The sequence below is a fragment of the Pieris brassicae genome, chromosome 3, assembly GCF_905147105.1.
Source record: "Pieris brassicae chromosome 3, ilPieBrab1.1, whole genome shotgun sequence".
NCBI classification, from domain to species: Eukaryota; Metazoa; Arthropoda; class Insecta; order Lepidoptera; family Pieridae; genus Pieris; species Pieris brassicae.
Window position 1 is genome coordinate 23,007,393 of NC_059667.1, and position 18,777 is coordinate 23,026,169.

Sequence of the window (18,777 nt, forward strand, 5' to 3'; positions counted from 1 at the left end):
ATTAAATCACTTAAACCCATATATAACGTTCATCATTATCTCATGATAAAGCAGAGCTATGTTCAAGGATCCCAAACTTATAAAACATTATAACCACCACCCAAAATTCACTCTAAACAATAATATACGTAGTACTGTCATAAGTGGAAATAATGATAAAAATAAAAGTATTGATCAAATTTTAATGAGTGATATATCATAGTATTGTCTTTTATTAACATAGCTTTTACACATTGAAAGATCACACTTTTTTACCGGATTGAAGCTATGTATTATTATAAGCTTATAATTATTTTACATAATACATTTTTCCGACTTTTCCGTAAAGCACGTTTACAGAGCGATATATCAATTTGTAGTACATTAATTAAGGAATATACGTGGCATTCGAAATGTTCGAAATGACTTCCCTTAATTGTAACACAGGCCCGTAAGCGCCGCCGCCAGTCGTCCGTCGCAGCACGCATCATATTCATTCAGTGACTACTGTTTTTTAAAGATGACTTAAGACTCTACAATTTTTTATGTGGTTTATCACAGACCTCCTCTCTAAGACCTGCTAAATTTTATAGCCCAAAGGATTAAGGTCCGAACTAGAGGAAGGCCAATCCTCATGTCTAATTCAGTCGATGGTTTGACGCTCAAACCAGGCTTGAGTCTTTTTGGCTTTGTGTCCAAGCGCAGAGTCCTGCTGGAACACGAAGTGATGTCCCGCAAATAGGGTGCTGGGCAGGTCTGTAACAAGCCAATCCAAAACCGTCTCTTGGTATACTTTTGCACTGGTTTTGTCCCCCTTTTCCCAAAAATGAACATCAGTTGGCCCGTAATAGGACACTCCCAACGAGACCATTACTGATGACGGATGATGTCCATGTTGCACCCTTGGAACTTTATTTCCTTCTTCTTCAAAACTCCTAGCATACACTCTATCATTCTGTTTATTGTGCTTCTCTTCAATATCGAAACTTTTTTCGTCCGTAGACAGGATATCACGTCCATATTGGTTTTTCGCGTACCGCTTTAACAACATCTGCGATCTTTTAAGCCTTATTGCTCGTAGACCAAGATCTTCATTTAAAACCTTTTTACCGTTTTCCTTCATACCAATCTGATAAGCCATCAACTTATGGACAGGACAGTACAGGACTTCTTGCTATCCGCACTTTGATAGCTTTGATTACTGCTGATGTTCGTGCGGAGCGTGGCCGGCAGTTCTTTTCTTGTCCTCAACACTATAGATTTAATTGTACCTATCAGTAGTTATATTTATATTTTTGAGATTAGTACTCGGCGGGTGCCCAGAGCGGTGCAACGCAGCTAACAAATATAGCAAATATAATAACAAATAACAGCTATTCGGTTTTCTTTCAATGTCCACTCCAACATGAAATATTATGGTAAGTGATTGTTTTTTTGTTTTAAAACGATAGTTAAACATGCAAAAAAGTGACAGAACTTTGGGACCAACTACGTACATAATATATTGTTGCCTAACTTTGAAAATTATAATTGTTATCGAGAGTCCGTAGTATTACAGTCTTATCATGTATGTCGTCGTGCTAAGAACAAGAACTAACTGTCATGATATACAGTTGATAAAAACAACATATCACGGAATGACGATTTTGATTAGTTATAAAAGGGAGGGACACTGGACTTTTACGAGAAATCTTTAATTTACATAATATTAAACCCTAAGTACTATATAATTCAAGGATGTCATTATGCTATCGTGTTTTACACTATTATCTATTACTTAAGCCACAAATTATATGATGAAATTAGACACAGTAGTGCGTCGATTATTTTAATCTTGTGACTTGGGTGTTCGGAAAACCGGTATCTAAGGATAAAAGAACTACTTATAATATGTATATTATTCATTCAGCCGTACATATTTACAAACTGGTAATTGAAAACCATATTTACTTTAATGACAAATAGTAATTAAACCAGTACAGATAATCTTATAGGTACTAAGCAAATGTAACCCTTAAAAATCTTCAATGTTCATCTGCCAAAGCAAACACACTCGTGTATTCTTAAGCTTGGTGGTCAGGACCACATTGGAGTTCATGAACTCATTTATTAAATTCTGATGCTTTTTCACTAAATCTTATAAAGTCAAGTAAATGTTTAATTAGATGTCTTGTGTAATTATATGGTAGAAATGAAAAGAAGTTCTTTTCTAAACAAATAGTCTTATAAGAAAAACAGATGTACACAGTTTCACAGCAAATTATTTCATGTATTCTTATATTTTCGTCATTTAAAACAACACTGAACAAATGAAATCCACTGCAACCTACGTTAAATATGACGAACTTTATTTTAACTATTGCCATAATTTTAAAAAAGAACTTTATTTTATTTTATTTTGACACAATGGCTGCAAACATTTTATCGTTTGATATTTTAGCGTGCTCGCGCATTTTTTTTTAGGTTGTCTGTGAAGGTGTGTAATTGAATCACAGAGTATAAATAAACAACGTCATGCATATAACGTATATGATTGGTTTAGATACCAAATCATAAACTCCAAAATTTTTTTTCTGTTGATTGCAGTTTGAAAATACTGAAATATAACGATAACGAATCTAATTTTTATTTACAATTACTTTTGTATCGTTATTTAATAGTGTTAGTTTTAAGATAAATATTATCATAACAAAAAGTCTTTTGATTATGTTTAGTGCTGACTCTTTATAAGTTTGAATAAATTAACTTTAAACTACCCTACTATACTACTAAAGGAATAAATATGAATGTAAGGAAATTACGTAGTGAAGAAGTACCCCAAGAGTTTTTGAAATGGCTTCTTTCAATGGGTTGTCCCGCTGACGTCGTGCCTTCTGTCGACAAAATGCCTCTGTAAGATCCCAAAGTATATAATAATGAAAATAGCCGTGAGCACTTGGTAGAATCGTTATTATCAATGAATTAGGTGTAATCCAAACTTTTTATTATCGATATTTTTTTCTAGATTGTGTCGTGGACAATACAATATGATATGGAAGAGTATGATGGAACACATTTCCTCTAAAAATGTTATTAGGAACAAACAACTACAAGTTTTCCTAGATGACATTTCAAAATGTAGAAAAAGATGTCCATTTAATGAGGTTCTCTACTTTTATTTAAGTATATTTTTTGATGTTCTCTGAAAAAGAAATACATTGGGGCCCAAGTCACTTAAAGTTACAACTATCTAACCATAACAAAATGAAAAAAGAAATATTGCTTCTTTATTATTATTCTAATTTATAATAAATATTTTTTAATTGATTATTTATGCTCTTCAGAATTAAAATATGACTTGTAATTATAAAAAAAAACATTTACTAGGCAATAAACTGACTGTTTCTCATAGGAAACACAATCTGTTATTGAACCAATACAACTGACACTTTGGAAGCAGAAAATTGAAGGAAAGAAGATATTATTAGACATGGAAACAAGAATTGCTCAAGCACACAATGATCTTATTATTGTGGATAAAATATCTAGTTTGTGTAAGTTGTGGTCAGGATACTGGTACTGGTACTGGTACTTAATTTTAATGGAACTTTCAACTGTCTCTCAATTCTGCCTACTATTAAAATTCCTGTAATTAATCCTGTTTGTCATTGTCACAACAAGGACAAACAGGTATATGTTAGTTCTTTAAAATTTGAAGTCATTCAGAATTTAATTGTATTTAACTTTATAAAAGATGTCTATTTCTATGTAGTCAGAGAACTTTCTAACTTCTAGTTACACAGAAAAATTTATTAAGTATTAAAGTGGAGGATTTGCAACGACGTTCTTGGTTACTGCAACAAGTTTTAGCAGAGTTTGAGAGGAAGAAGAAACACTTAGAGGAAACAAGAGATATTGCCAAGTCACTTTGCAATATTAATGCAAGTGACGATCTTGAGGTATTTATGATATATGTATCATGATATATTAAAAAATAACTAAATAATATAATGTCCATGTAAGTATTTCTTGTTAATCACAAAACAATTTTTTTTATTAAAGCTTACAACAAGCTTCCATGAATTAAATGTGCTTTTATAAAAAGACATCATTTTGAGCACTAGTTAACTTTATTGTAATTTAAAATTTCAATTTTAGAGTAAACTTGAGAAGTGTATGGGGTTAATAAAACAAAATTTGACATCTCGGACCAGTACTGATTCAGGTAATATGCACCATTGTATTCTCTGATGTGAACTTTTAACAATTTTCTGAACACTTATCGGGACACATACAACTTATGGTATGATTATTTACAGAAGAAACTCTAGAATCGCTAGTGAAATACCGTGGAGATATCCTTTGGAATAATTTAAATGAAAAACGAGCCTCACTAGTCAGAGAGCTAGAAATGGCCCATAACGAGAAAAGAGAAAACGTTGTTAGAGATGTGTAAGTTGACGGCTTTAATGAGCTCTACCGTTTGAATGTATCGTTTAGTGAGAATTGTCGTTGCAGGGGAAAGGTGGAGGCTGCGGTGTCCCACTCCACGAGAGCGCAATGCTCCTTGGCGTTGCGGAGCATGAAGAATCGCCAACACATAAAACACGCCCAGAAACAACTCGCTGCGAATATTGAACTCCTCGGGGTAATATTTTTAGCATCCAGTTGTAAGAATCGGTTCGGTGACCGTGTCGTACCGCGTTCGACCAGTAATTTATTGAAATTTCAGGCAAATATGAGCTCCGAGTCGTGCGAGCTGTTAGTGTTAAACTGCGAGAGAGCCTGCGCCCGAGCGAAAGTCTCGGCTCTGAAGGAAATGCTGGACGACGCGGAACATTCGCGCGGAGTTTTCTCTCTGGAAGAACCGGCGACCGACGACAGTCGCACGACTAGGCGACTAGTCGCAGACGCAGACGGGGATATCGTGAGTTGTTTTTCCCTAGAAATTGAGACCCGATTGAACTCGAACGGCATAAAACTCTCGAACCCATGAAGATTGATATTTATTTATCTCCAGGAAAGGGAGCGCAACGACCTCGTGAAGTACTTGACGGCGCAAGAGGCGACCGAGCACAAAATGAGTGGCGTCGAGACCTGCCTCACCAGGGTGTTCCGAGCGTTTCATACGAATTCTGCGAAGGATTTAATTAAAGGTAACCCTTTGAAACCCGAAGGGGCGACTCGGGCAGGGCGGGGCAGACTCAAAGCGTCGATTGTTTCAGATGGTCAATTCAATTTCCCGCAAGAGTCGGTGGCCGCCTTGCACGAGTTCTTCTCGGAGACACGTCGGCGGGAGACGAACGGACGCGACCCGAGTCTAGAGCTCGACGCCTCCGACGCGATTATGCATCGAATCGCTCACTCCGATGAACTGAAGACATACCTCCGAACCTTCAGCTTAGAGAAGAACAGGAAAATTCTTTTGAAAAGGTATCGCCTTTCGAGACGAAAGCTTTCGTCATCCTTTGTATGCCGACCTGTCTCTAAAATGAGTTTTCAGCGGCGAGAAAGTGTGGATCTCCGAAACTCTGAAGTCCTCGACGGCACGCCTCCGACGGCAGTGGCTGCTCGACGACGTCGCGCCGCCGTTGTGTCCGGCCGCCGGTGTCAAATATAACCTGGCGCGGATCATCGACGACGTGGAGGACGTCCGGAGGCTGGAGGAGGTCGCGAGGGGACTCAAGTCGGGAGATGCGCCCGGCGAAGGAGGCCTCGGTGAGGGTCCACCCGTTGCGATCGGCCGATTCGGACGGATTTTGTGGACGTCGTCCGATGTAATGTCGCTTCTGTTTTAGATATCGGAGACCGATCTCGAGCCGACGAAACGTTCGAGGACCGCTTGAAGAAGAGAATCGCGGAAAACTTGGGCGTCTTGGAGAGAACTAGCAAAAATTTAGATATTGCGGAAGAAAACCTGAACTTTTGGGCGCGAAACGAAATGAAGAACTATATATCGTCCACGCGAACCGTCGACGGGAAGAGTTTCGCAGACTACGAGAGTTTATTTTCTAAGGCATTCATTGTAACTAAGTAATAACCAGAATTTCAATTAAAGTGTGCATTATTACCCTTTGTCAAATCCTCATTGTACGTTTGCCCACTGCACTCTTCTGCTAAGGTCTTACGAATTTGACAATTAGCAAATAATGGAGATTGGACGGTTTTTTGATGAGATGAGCAGAGTTGTGTTTGAACCTCTTGTAGAATATTAACCTGTCTTTGATTAGTAAAGAGCAAAAACTATACTTTTATATAATATCAATAACGTATTGTTAAATCGATTCCAAAACAAAGAAAATAAGTGCAAAATAAAAAAATATAGATGCGAGTGCAAAACGGGGGAAAGATTGAACTTTTTCTCAAATCGTTAAAATTAATATAAGATGTCGTCTACGGTTTGAAGTCCAAAGCTTTTATTCCCTTGAAAACTCACTTCTGACTTTAGTGACCTTTATTTAACAAAGATACAGCTAATTGTTATATATATACTGATCTTACCCCAGCGGGGAAAGATTGAAACAAACTTTTGCCATCTCAGTTTTAAGCCATCCAGGAATCCACGATATTTTCTTTGTTGTGCCAAGAAGTGTTCGAGAGTCGAGAGATTGACACGAGGGAGATTCTTTTGGGATAATACACGGGTCAGTATGTTTATTACTGCAATGTTAAAGCTAATGAGGTTTAACGTTTACAGAACGCCAACCACATCTTGTTTGACCGTCTTAAAGAATTCATCTAAATGTATTGCCTTTAAATAATTGAATTTGACCTTGAACTTAAATTTCCTTTTCCTAAAGAGTTTGTTGGTGAATAGTCACAAGTTATTCGGCTATTTCATTAGAAAATGCTTAAAACGCCCATATTATAGGTATCACTACCGATAAAACTCAATGGTATCAAAGCAAATTCCAGCGATAAAAGGCATTGTTAAGAAATCTACCTGTGAAAATAATTCGTTGTTAAGACATCATTCCAAAGCTCCACTCAATTATCGGACAGACAATATGTGTTAGGGTAACTAATAATGTTAAAATATACTACTGACTAGGACATGTATTTTTAAGCTAGAATCCACGGTTTGTTCTCTGTTAAGATATTTTCTTCTGTTTTCCGAAAAGTGTTTTATATGCATAAAAAAGTAAGTGTGAAAAACGTAGGTATGTTACGGATTGAGTCTTTATATACAAGTACCTAATGGAATGGATGGTTAATGGACTGATTTAGTCAACATAGATAAGCTAATAATTTGTACACGTTATGAGGTGGCTTAAGAGGCTATAATTTGAGATACTTCTACATCGCGAGAAATAAAAACATTATCTTTATTATTTTCTAATAGGTATATGAAGTACAGCTTTCCTTCCTTTAAATCTGTATAAGTTTTCCGGCGAAAACGATTTAAGGTGGAATAGCAATGAGGGGCTGGAAACCGATGGTTTAGAAATTGTAAATTAAGTAATTTACCGCTTCTGTACGAATAATAAATAAAACGGGCTTGAATTCTCTTTCGTTGCAGTTCTAGATTCAGCTTATTTAATTTCGCCGTTATATCCACCATAAAGTAAAATGTTTGCTACCATTTGCCGTAATGGTAATCTCTAATTCAGGGACATTTATGTTTTTTTCATTGATCAATCATTGATATCAATTATTTCATGTTCATTCTTGGTCTATTAGGTAATGAAACGTATTTTTTTCGTGGTTTATTTTATTCTAACCCATTGTTGTTATCACTTTATTTATTTTTCCGTCATACTTCTGGCTCCATCAGTTGCTATTGAAACTTCTATAAAAATCCTCGAATAATATTGTGTGCGAGTATGTTGTTTGTTCATGGCAAATTAAACAAAATGGAAGTGCTCCTAAGCTACTGAAAGCAATCGACTCCGTCCAATCCCGATTGAACTTTCGATGCTATTCTTCGGGTCTTTTTTTGTACATGCCATGCTTGCGGTGGAACTGTAATAAAGAATTCCAAAACATATACAAGAAAGTAAACACACATATAGGCAGCGCACGTAAGTCTAGCGCTGGCCGATACGTGGAGGGGATTGCTGCGCATGTGTACTGTCGCGCACGCAATACATTATGTGGCACTTTGATTAATGATTACCTAAATAACGATATTAAGCTGAACGAAATGTGAAGGATAGCTGCTGCGCATGATTACTGTCGCGTGTCGCGTTACATGTAAGTAATATTACCTATCTATAAGATATAATAATACAGTAAAAAAGTGTCTGTACATAGAACGTATTTCCAAAAAAGACCTAAGATATTTTAACAAGTTTATGGGATATAGAAAAATAAAAACATTATCTTATTATTTGTAATCTTTTATTAATCTGAATCAGAGAACGGTATCACGCCTTCAATGGTCTCGCGACAAGGCCTTTTGCTTACTGAGGGCCCGGGCTCAGGACTGCTTCGTTCGTCGGCACTAGCGTCATTTTCATTGCTATCCTCGGAACTATCTCCATCGACATGAATAATGAATTGTTCCGTTACCAAATCCACGACATGATCACTCTTTGCATATTGCTCTTCTATATCCTTCACCTTTTTACACAATTTTTGCCAATCCCATGTACCCATTAGTAAAATCGTTTCTTGTATTAGGTCTATACATTTACTGACACTCCATTTTATATTTTTGCTGCCTACATAATGTTTATTATTCGACCATGCCATTTCAATCGGATTTAGGTCGGGGTGGTATGGTGGTAGTCTCAGTACCTGATGACCTCGTTCAGCTAGGATTCAATCAATCGAAAATGTTTTAAATTTATCTTTGTTGATCTTTATTAAATTGTATAACTGAGGTTTCAAATGTGTTTCCTCGTACTGTATACCTTTTTCAGTGAGCCAGGCCTGCATGTCAGTTGTTTTAGAATTAGAGGTTGGTGCGCGATCCCACTGCTTATTATGATGGGACGCGTTGTCGACTACCACGACGTAACTAGTAGGTTGGGCATTAATTGGGTTCGGAGCCATTTTTCGTAGTTTTCAAAATTCATATTGTCGTGGTAGTCACCTGATTTGGTACCAGCTTTAAAAGTCAGCAACGCATTAGGTATAAACCCAGTATCAGACCCTGCGTGGACAATGACAACTGGCTGTCCTTTCGAAATAGGTTTCTTAAGCCCCTTAGTAGTACCATCGGTCCAGGCTTTTGAAGAAGAGTGCGATGAATCTACGTAAGATTCGTCTGTATAAACAATAGGCTTTCCCTCTTGGCGATTTTGCTTTATTTTCCTTAAATATTCGATACGTTGCAAACGTATATTAGAAGTCTCAATCAGCACTTTCCGGTTGTTTTCGGTGTTTTTCCACCGAAATCCCAAACTCCTAACTATTCGCCGAAGACTTCGTTCTGAACCTTTGAAATTTATGTCATCTTCTAGCTGCTGTTTAAGCTTTCCGATGGTAGGAAGTTCATTATTTGTCTTGTGAAAGTTATGAATGGTTCTCTGTATTACTCCTTGATCGAAGTTATCGATATTTGTGACCGGTTATGTTCTGGAACGTTTTTTGCCAGGTGTTCTAAACACTGTGATCAAATCAGAACTTTTGGCTTGATTGGAGATGTTTCTTACCGTTGCAATTGACGTTTTTGTTGACTCTGCTGTCCTTTTTTGGGTTTTACCTAATTCACTGATTATACTATTAAACTTTATGTTTCCTGCCTTAATGATTTCGGCAGTTTGTTTTATCTGGCTCAAATTTACAATGTTGCTGTCCGAATGACTGAACAAAGTATTTGCAGCTTCGTCAATCTCACTTTGGATTTATTTCAAAGAATCAATTAATTCGTTAAATTCCCTTTTTAAAAAAACAAATTCACGTCTTAAACCATTTTCCTGGCTTGTCTTTTCAAAACAGTATTTGTTCTAGGCATATTCACTCTAAAGTCACAAACAAACTTAAAAACAAATAACAAACAACAAAACACTAACAAATTCAAACGTAACAAAAAACAACAAAACGTAACAACTGTTGTTATTGACGCGACTGTACACGGGATGTGCGCGGGGCGTCGTATCGGTGCGGGGGACGGAATGCGACTGGAGAGCCAATCGATGCTACGCGCGCCCGCTCTTCATTCCGCTAGCCCCCCTCAGGTACCTTATTTTTTACTTCTGCGCAATAACGGTCAGCGCTAGAGTTTCGTGCCGCTACTTGTACTGATATGAAAGTAAGGTGACAGCAACTCTATGTTGGATGACTCCGTAAGAATGATTTAGATATTTCAAAAGTGGACGAAAGGGAGCACACAACATTAGATTACAAACATCCAATATCCTCGAGTAGAAGGCGTTTAAAAAAACTGCTACCTATTTATATTTGATCCTTGGCAAAAACACTTTACTGCACCATCTTCTTAGTCGTATTCTTTATTGCTAAAGGATCCTGATATCCTGCTAGTGATATCTCTCCACTTGCTCGGTCTGTAGCTTCCCTGTAGTTAAGGGGAGATATTCCACCTTGCCAACGTCAATCAGCTTGTCCAGGTTATCTGGTTTACGACGGGCGATATGACTAAAGTAAGTAAGAAGTAAGCACATTGTTGAGTCTCGTACGTACTCTGAGTTGATCCAAGATTGATTGGTTAGTCCACCCTGTCTGCTATAAAACTCAACTCTATGGAATAATTCTGCTAATTTCGATTATTATGTTGCAAAAAGTGTGGTGTCATCCGCTGATGATCTTAGATTTGAAATCATTGCGCCAACAGATGATGCACCCTTCCATTCGTCTAAGGCTATTCGCCATATATATTGAAGAGAAATGAAGATAGAAGTCATCCCTGCCTTTATTCCCTCCTTTGGCATAAAATGCCCTGAGATGACGTCATTGACTCTCACCGTAGAATTACCGCCTTGGTATAAGTTTGCGATTAATATGACAAGATATTGCGGTACTCCCATTTCATGTAGTCTGGTTCACAAGTAGTCCTATCTTACGGAATCTAATACTTTGGAGTAACCAGTCAAGCACATTTATTAAATTTACGGCTTTTCTCGATCATTTTCCTGACATTTACAACCTGTTCTCTCGTTCCTGGACTTTTAACAAACCCAGCTTGTACTTTGGAGATTTGGTACTGGGGGAAAGATTACAAGCGGCCCTTAATTATGAAAAGCATTATTTACTAGCACGATATATGAGCGAACTGTACGATACTTCTCGCACCTATATCGCACGTAGATAATTTCTTGTGTATTAGAATCAGTAGCAACGCCCTCTAATCTGAAATCCATCCAGTAGTTCCATAATTGATTACATAGATCAAGCATAACTTTGATCGCTTGATCTCACATATTCTTTAACTCTCCAGCGCTTTTGTTTCTACCATCTCTTGTTTTTAAGCTATTCATTGCATCTCTTATTTCGGATTCTAATATATAGGGTTCCATACAACGCTCATCTATGGATCGAATATTTGTAGTTCTTGTTGCATCGTCGGTGTAAAGTCAAGTCAAAAATCATTTATTCATATAGGAAACACAATGCAATTATAAACATCAATTTTTTTTTTACATTAAATGCTTCTTATTTTACATTTACTGCCAGTTCTCAAATCAAGGGCGTAGAACGGAAGAGAAGAACTGGCAATAAACTCTCTGCTTTAATCGCCAAGTCTTTTTGTTTTACCTTTTTGTTTTTTTAAAGCTGCAACCATTACATATGACATCTTAAGTAATAAATAATAAATTAAAAACAGAGATTTGTCTCAGAATGTCATAGATCTTCTATCAGCATCGAAAAATAGGAGCACGTAATTACATTTACAGGAACAACACGCAAATACATAGTTGAAATCACTAACATCACCGCATACACAAATTCAAATACGACCAGTCACCACAAGTAACACCCTTTCACGAATATCACGCACGGCTAGTCATCGGCCCCCTTGCCATATTTTAGGAAGAGAGACAACGACGTATGGACGCGTAAAGGGCTCCACAATAAGATTGCTACCTGTTCGTAGCCTCGTCCATCTCGGTTAGAATTCTACCATCATCGCTTTCTATAGCCCATATTTCTATAGTTCTTTAATTTGAAATTTATGCGCATGTTCATCAATATCCTGGCATGTTGAGCTGAGATAAGCGTCATATTCTCTGCGGCACAAAAAATTCTTTTCGGTATTTTGTATGGTCGTAATCGATGGCACTTTTTAGCAGTTCCTTTGTTTCTTTAATAGCCCTTCATGTTTGTTCAGTTATGTTTCCCGTGTCCGGACAACCGGCTTGCCTTACGACTTCATAATATCAGAATTTGTTCCACTTCGTGTCAGTACTAGTCATGTCTTTAAATTAAAATTTGAGAAGATCCTGGGATTCTTCTGGCCTGAGAAGTTTTCTAATGAATATCTACAGGAACGGTGCTGAAATGGATTAGATACAATTTTCGTAGGGAGCCCAAGCAGGCACTAGATTGGACTCCCCCCAAAAATAAGGAAAAGGTAGGCGCCCATATCAATCCAGGCGACGCTCAGTTGTGGTTAAGGTAGGTGTAGAACCCTACAAAACATTAGGTTGACGTGGTCCGAAGTTAAGTGCGCGGCTCAAGAAAGCGGCGAAGTATTGTGGACGCATTCTGAATATAGGAAAATAAGTCAAGTCTTAACTTAAGCCTTAAAGTTCAAGGAATAAATTTGTAGAAAACATATGATCTTTCTTCTGAGCTATTCAGTTCTCTTTTACCTTTTCATTAATTTTTGTATGTTAATAGGACTTTTGGCAAATAGCGATTGCGTCATTAAAATTCGCCGTTTTTAATATGTCTTCGGAGATTGACATTCTTTGGTATAAATAGATGCTTTTATTTGTAGCTTATTGTCAAACGTCGATTAGCATTTTTATTATTATCTTATTTCTGTGTTCGTTATGTGAAGGAATTGTTTCGTACATACCTAATTATAAAGATACATAACAGTAGGAATTAGGATAGCCATTTTAAGCAAGACTTTTACGTGGCATATGTCATTACTAACATGACCAGACGTCCCGTTTTGAACGGGTTTGTTCTTCTGATAAATAAACTACTTTTTCTTAAGAAATAACTTTTAAAAAAATGTTTTTTTTTATTGACTACTTATTATTTGACCTAAATTAACCAATGTCCCGTTTTGAGTCAAATAATAAATGGTCACTTTAGTCATTACAAACTGTACAATATTATATCTATACAAAACGAGTTTTATATTTTGCCTCCTATTTACTCAAATATTTTTATTATAAAAAGTCTTGTTAATTATTATTCAGATAGGTACTTCTTAATCTCGGCTGAGTTTTACCTACTCGACACGAAACTACTCTTTACAAACAAGGTCATTGTTCAACATTCATGCTCGTGTTATGCTACCGATTCCGCTCAAATTATCAAGCATACCATTTGCCATATAGTTGTCAGTACGTAATTGACTCTGTCTTGCCACCATGCAAGACAGTGAATAAAACGCTGTAGAAAAAGACGAGCTTATAGAATTTACTTAGAGTGATAAGGACAACAATATTGTTGCCGAATATTATCATGCAAAATGTACTGCCATGCGCTACACAGCCATACTATCATCGCCGTGTGTCGCATGGGTGTGAGCGAAATAGACGACAACAGACCGTTCATGCAATGAGCATCAGTGAGCAATGAGCATTTTGAGACGGAATTAGAGTTCGGTGTAAATGTATGATTAATTTTTGAAAACTCACCATTTTATAGATGTAAGTAGTGTTCAGTGTGTTAAATGTTATTACTATTAGGAGTGCTAAAAAGCATTTAAACATTTAACTACGTTATAACCTTTACAAAAGCAGAATAACATAACTTCCGCCATTTTGTATTTTTGTTATGTTTCTTCTGTATGACTTAAAACTTGTCTTGGATTGTTTTTGTTTAGCCCGGTAAAACATTTTATAAATTTGCATGATTATTGTTGTTTAGTTTCTATTAAAAGGTGTGAGAACAAGAGTGATTTGTAAATTCTACAACGAAACAATAACATTGTTTTGGATAATTTGTAGTAGTAACTGGGTATAACTTAACATTATTTTAGTTCATATTTTTGCATTTTTAAGGAACTTTTTAAATGGATATACAAAAGTATCTATTATTTTCTGTTATCGTTTAAATTGAAACAGTTTTGATATAAATATACTGAAGTAGTGAACCAACAGTAGTAACTATTTATTTTAATAATATTTAGATATAATCTAACATCATTGAGTTAATTAATAATTCCGAAAATTGTGCACATGCACCTACTTTAGAGTATAATATGAATTAATTAAATCCATAATAAGTCTTGCAATGCAATAATGGTTATTATATTCCTTTTTAGTTATCATAATACCATGAAATGTTTATTTTCAGGTAGATTATGGCTAACAAGGACTCTGACTATCCCTCATCTCAGTCAGGTTTGTTTTGTAATCTTAATCATATATACATACCTACCTAAAGTAAAAATATTCTTTTGTTATAATCATCATAACTTATGACTTGTCATAATAGCTCAAGTAAATTTTTAAGGTATTCTAAATAAGCAAAATAATTTGTCTGGCCTAGAGATTATATTGTTTTAATGCTAACTAGTGAGTGAGTAATCTAATGTTAAATAATTTACTCACACTATGCTAACTGAGTGTGAGTGAATGAGATGAGTTTTTATTTATTATAAAGTTAACTTTCTAAGTATGTAACTTGAACATCTGAACTTCAACATGTATGAATAAAGATACACTTTCATTTTCTATGCTCTTTAAATAAATTAAATTTGATTGTCTAGTAGTTATGATGATGAGAACTGCTTTTTATTAAGTACTTTGCTTTGGCAACATAGTTTTTTACTGTTTAAGTATTGATTGTATGTTTCACTGTAGAAAAACATTAGTACTTTTAACTACCTACTTGTGAATTTGTATTATATTGACTAGTGGAAAGGTGTGCGCTACCACTAGCTTATCACTATTATATATAATTATCCATTTGATGATAAAAACCACTGAAACATCAGTTACATGTTTTTTTAAACCATTAACTACAAACAGTCACAAGAGATTCAATTTAAAAAAAATATAATTCCATCCCATTTGACTGTTAGTTGTGGTGAGTGGCTCAGAGATGATTATCATATCAGAAAATTAACTATACTATGAACAGCAAACTCGGAAACTTGTTAGTGTAATGTAAATCAGCCTTTGGAAATAAATAGTACATACATACTTGAATTTGAGTAATTGTTTTTTCCAGATGGAGATGATGTAGACCCCGATCAAGAAGAACAAAGGCAGCCAGTTAACAATAATGTTGCTAACATCCTTGCGAGGCTCCAATCTACTGGAGCTCTGATTAAGAAACTAAAGAAAGAGTGTTATTGCTTCACATGTGAATTAGATTTTCCTGATAGGGAAGAGTTATATAATCATCTCATTCAGCATGTTTCTTTACCAAATGTGGAACTTGTAAAACTGCCTTCTGACGACGAAGACGGGCCTCCTTCAGAAGACGAAAACTGGTTTGATGAAGAGGAGTCGACTTTGCCAAAAATGCCAAACCCAAAAACACCTCAGAAGCTAGATATATCAGAAATACTTAAAAACAAAGGCCTTTCAATTAAAAAGAATGAAAATTTCCCAAATTCGACCTCGGCTTTAGACAAATTAAGCAGCTTAGGGCTGACAATAAAAAATAATGCAACTCCAATCAAAAAAGAAAAGCCAGATACTGACAAAAGTGATGTTATGCAAAGGTTAGGGAAATTAGGAGGTATTAAATTAACATTAAAGTCAGATGGAAGTAATACAAATACATTTAAAGTGGTCAACGGCTTGAAAGACTTCAAAGCCTCAGATGATGAGGATGAAGCAAGTGAAAATGAGAGAAACGATGATGATGATGATAATGACAACAACCTTAAAATAGAAGAGAGTAATGACAAAATCAAGTCGCGCACACCTTCTGAAAGTGATGATTCAAACTCTAGTAAAACTATTAAATTCTCAAAAACCTTAAAAGTCACAAATTTTAATGAGGTAGAAGATCAAGTCGGTGCCACGCCCATCATAAAACAAGCCAAGCCCCGGGCGAGACCGACAGTTAAACAAACTCCAACAAGAGCAAATCTACAAAGTCAGAATTGTAATGCAGAAAAAAATCCTGAAGCTGAACTAGATCGACCGCATTCTAATTCAAGTACGGAGACCATAATTATTAAAAAAGAAGAAACTGATTCTACTGAAACTCGTCCATTAAATGCACCTTTATTTTCGGGACAGATTAAAACTGAGCGAATGTCTCCAACTCTACCAGACAGTTCAACACCTATTGTCACTAAAATTAAGACTGAAAATGATACTTTGTCATCACCAATAACGACAATGCCTTTAAAATGTGTAACTAAAACGGAAGAACCGGTCACGGTAATAGAAATAAACGGAGATTCTAATGATGAGGATGACGATTGCTGTGTTGTTTCAACGACCCCAGCTCCTGATATCAAACCAAAAACTGAAACTAAATTTGTTCCAATTGCGCCTAAAATAGAAGAAGTTAGTTATCCTTCATCAACTTCGTACTCTGCAAGTGCATTCTCTCTGGCTCAAACTAATCATAGTTCAGCTTCAGGTGTTTCACAAGCGCCCACAATACAAACAACAGAAAAACAGCATAGTTTTGATTGGAATGCACCAGATTCAAAACCGGCTGTTGATATTTTTGAAAAAAGTGCAGATGACATATTTGATAGTCTAATATCGACGGGTAAAAGAGAAAATATGATATCTGATGCAAATGAATATATATCTATTGATAAGTTAGGTTCACAACATACATGCGACGTTTGTAACACTCGCTTTACAGATATCTCCTTACTTGAAGATCATAGAAAAATGACAGGACATTCGCAAAGTTTAGTGGCTTCCTCTAGTCTTCTTCCATACAACAATTCCCCAAATATAATCTCGAGTCTTTTGCCAGTAAAACAAATAGCAGACCAAGTTGGCAAGTTATCATCTTTAGGAAACAATTCAGGATTCACTCATCAACAAAATGTTATGATTAACATACAAGCATATCCTGGAGGAGGTGGAGTCATGATGCCTGGACAAACTCCATATAATACTTACCAAAGTGCACCTAACTATACCACATCGAATAATATGTACGGTCCGAATGGACAGCCCATGTCTGAGCAATTTGCACCAGGAAACTATATGGATTCAAACATTCCTTATGGACAATATCCATCCCAGATGTCTAAACCTGGCTACCCTAGTACAATGTCACAGAATACATATCCTCCACACATGGCTTATTCCGGCAATACACCACTTCAAGCCATGCAACAAGCTGTTTATGGACAGACGGGAATTATGAATCAACCTGGGGCTATGGGACCACCACCGGCCCAACCCTATGCTCCTGTGTCTAGTCCAGGTGGACTAATGAAACCACCAAGCACTAGCGGCGTTACTATACAGAATGTACAAACCTTTCCTCCTGGTCAGTTGGGCATGTCAAGTACAGGTCAAGGCATCGATCAAAAGTCAAGTCAAGCGATGGGGCAAATGCTCCCGCCTCCTTTGAGAGTGACTGCGGGGCCGACTGGCCCGCAAGGATCTCGTCCCCGAATGCCAAGTATACGGCCACAATCCACAAAATCGTCTGTACGATCCGGGGTGCAAGTGCACGGCCAAATCCGTGGTTCTAAAATTTCTCAACGAATGCCTTTAAAACGTACAGGTGGAGCGACAGGAGGACCTGGTACTAAACGACGGCCTGATATGTTGCTGCCCGGCAAACACGACAATGAAGATTGCCAAGTTATGGCCATGCAGAAACAAAGAGAGGGCCTTCCCTTGATTCATAGTGTGCAGGGTGCTAAAGATAAATTGGGGAGTCAAATCTCTATTACCAAAAAGACTGTAAATAAAGAAGCAAATGCCATGGCCAACGTCCTTGCTTCTCGTGGTATTAGCATCAAACAGAAGCAGAAAAGCCGATCACCGACACCAGAAAGACCTCTACCACATATTCCTAATCTCGGTTCCGGAGTTAGCATTAAGCATACCTCAAAATCCAGTAATTTCTCCATTCCCGAAGCTAAGGTGGGTGGAGGTATGGCTTCATGTAAAATCTGCAAAAAAATGTTTGGATCGTACAGTTCGCTTCAAGTCCACATGGCAAATGCACATCCACAGGGTAAAGTACCTTCGTTCAAATGCGACGAATGTCCGGCTTCATATCCTAAGTCATTGCAGTTACAGCATCACAAACGAGTGTTCCATAACATGACTGGAGCTAACAAGGAACTCGGTCTACCTGTTGTAGATCTCTCTCAAATCGATAACATTAAGAGACTCAGTAATTTAGGCATCTATAGTTTTATCCCCTTAGCAAACCGAGAGCAGGCTAATGGATGCTTTGGTATACCTGTAATATCAGTTCATAACATGAATTCTGGCATGACATCAAATTTGCAAGCCTTAGGTGCAGATGGTTTGTTGAGTTTAGGCCCACTCAAGCCGTTACCGAATACTTAAAAGTGATCTTTTCTAAAATGGTGTCTCAAATAAATGTATTATGTACTTTGTTAAAGTAAGTTCCTTGATTGTAGCATAGAAATTGTAATGTACATATAGTATAATTTACAATTATTACTGTAATATATTGTTAGCTAACAAAGTGTAATTGATGTAAAACAAAGTTGATTCTGCCTGTATGCTTAGAACTTTTTGACTTTATGTTTTCTTATTTCTACGCGAATGTTCATTAAATATGGATATATGCAGTATAACTGCCGACACCTTC

At 36.7% G+C, this 18,777-nt stretch overlaps 2 protein-coding genes across 4 annotated transcripts; both read left to right on the plus strand.

Annotated features, from left to right (window-relative positions):
• Window positions 1–2,552: 2,552 nt before the first annotated feature.
• On the plus strand, window positions 2,553–6,033 carry LOC123707602. The gene is made up of 12 exons (XM_045657789.1): window positions 2,553–2,871; window positions 2,984–3,122; window positions 3,371–3,512; window positions 3,754–3,917; window positions 4,117–4,183; window positions 4,278–4,410; window positions 4,477–4,606; window positions 4,691–4,885; window positions 4,979–5,114; window positions 5,184–5,391; window positions 5,462–5,676; window positions 5,757–6,033. The coding sequence occupies exons 1-12, from the start codon at window positions 2,762–2,764 to the stop codon at window positions 5,993–5,995; spliced, it is 1,878 nt and encodes a 625-aa protein (XP_045513745.1). The 5' UTR covers window positions 2,553–2,761; the 3' UTR covers window positions 5,996–6,033.
• A 7,412-nt stretch (window positions 6,034–13,445) lies between these two features.
• Window positions 13,446–18,688, plus strand: LOC123706654. 3 transcript variants are annotated; one of them, XM_045655933.1, is made up of 3 exons: window positions 13,446–13,691; window positions 14,341–14,387; window positions 15,220–18,688. In XM_045655933.1, the coding sequence occupies exons 2-3, from the start codon at window positions 14,348–14,350 to the stop codon at window positions 18,507–18,509; spliced, it is 3,330 nt and encodes a 1,109-aa protein (XP_045511889.1). In that variant the 5' UTR covers window positions 13,446–13,691; window positions 14,341–14,347; the 3' UTR covers window positions 18,510–18,688. The 3 variants fall into 3 exon arrangements, with proteins under 3 accessions (XP_045511889.1, XP_045511891.1, XP_045511890.1); XM_045655935.1 differs by having other exon boundaries at window positions 13,446–13,654; XM_045655934.1 differs by lacking the exon at window positions 13,446–13,691 and adding an exon at window positions 13,812–13,871.
• The last annotated feature ends 89 nt before the right edge of the window (window positions 18,689–18,777 follow it).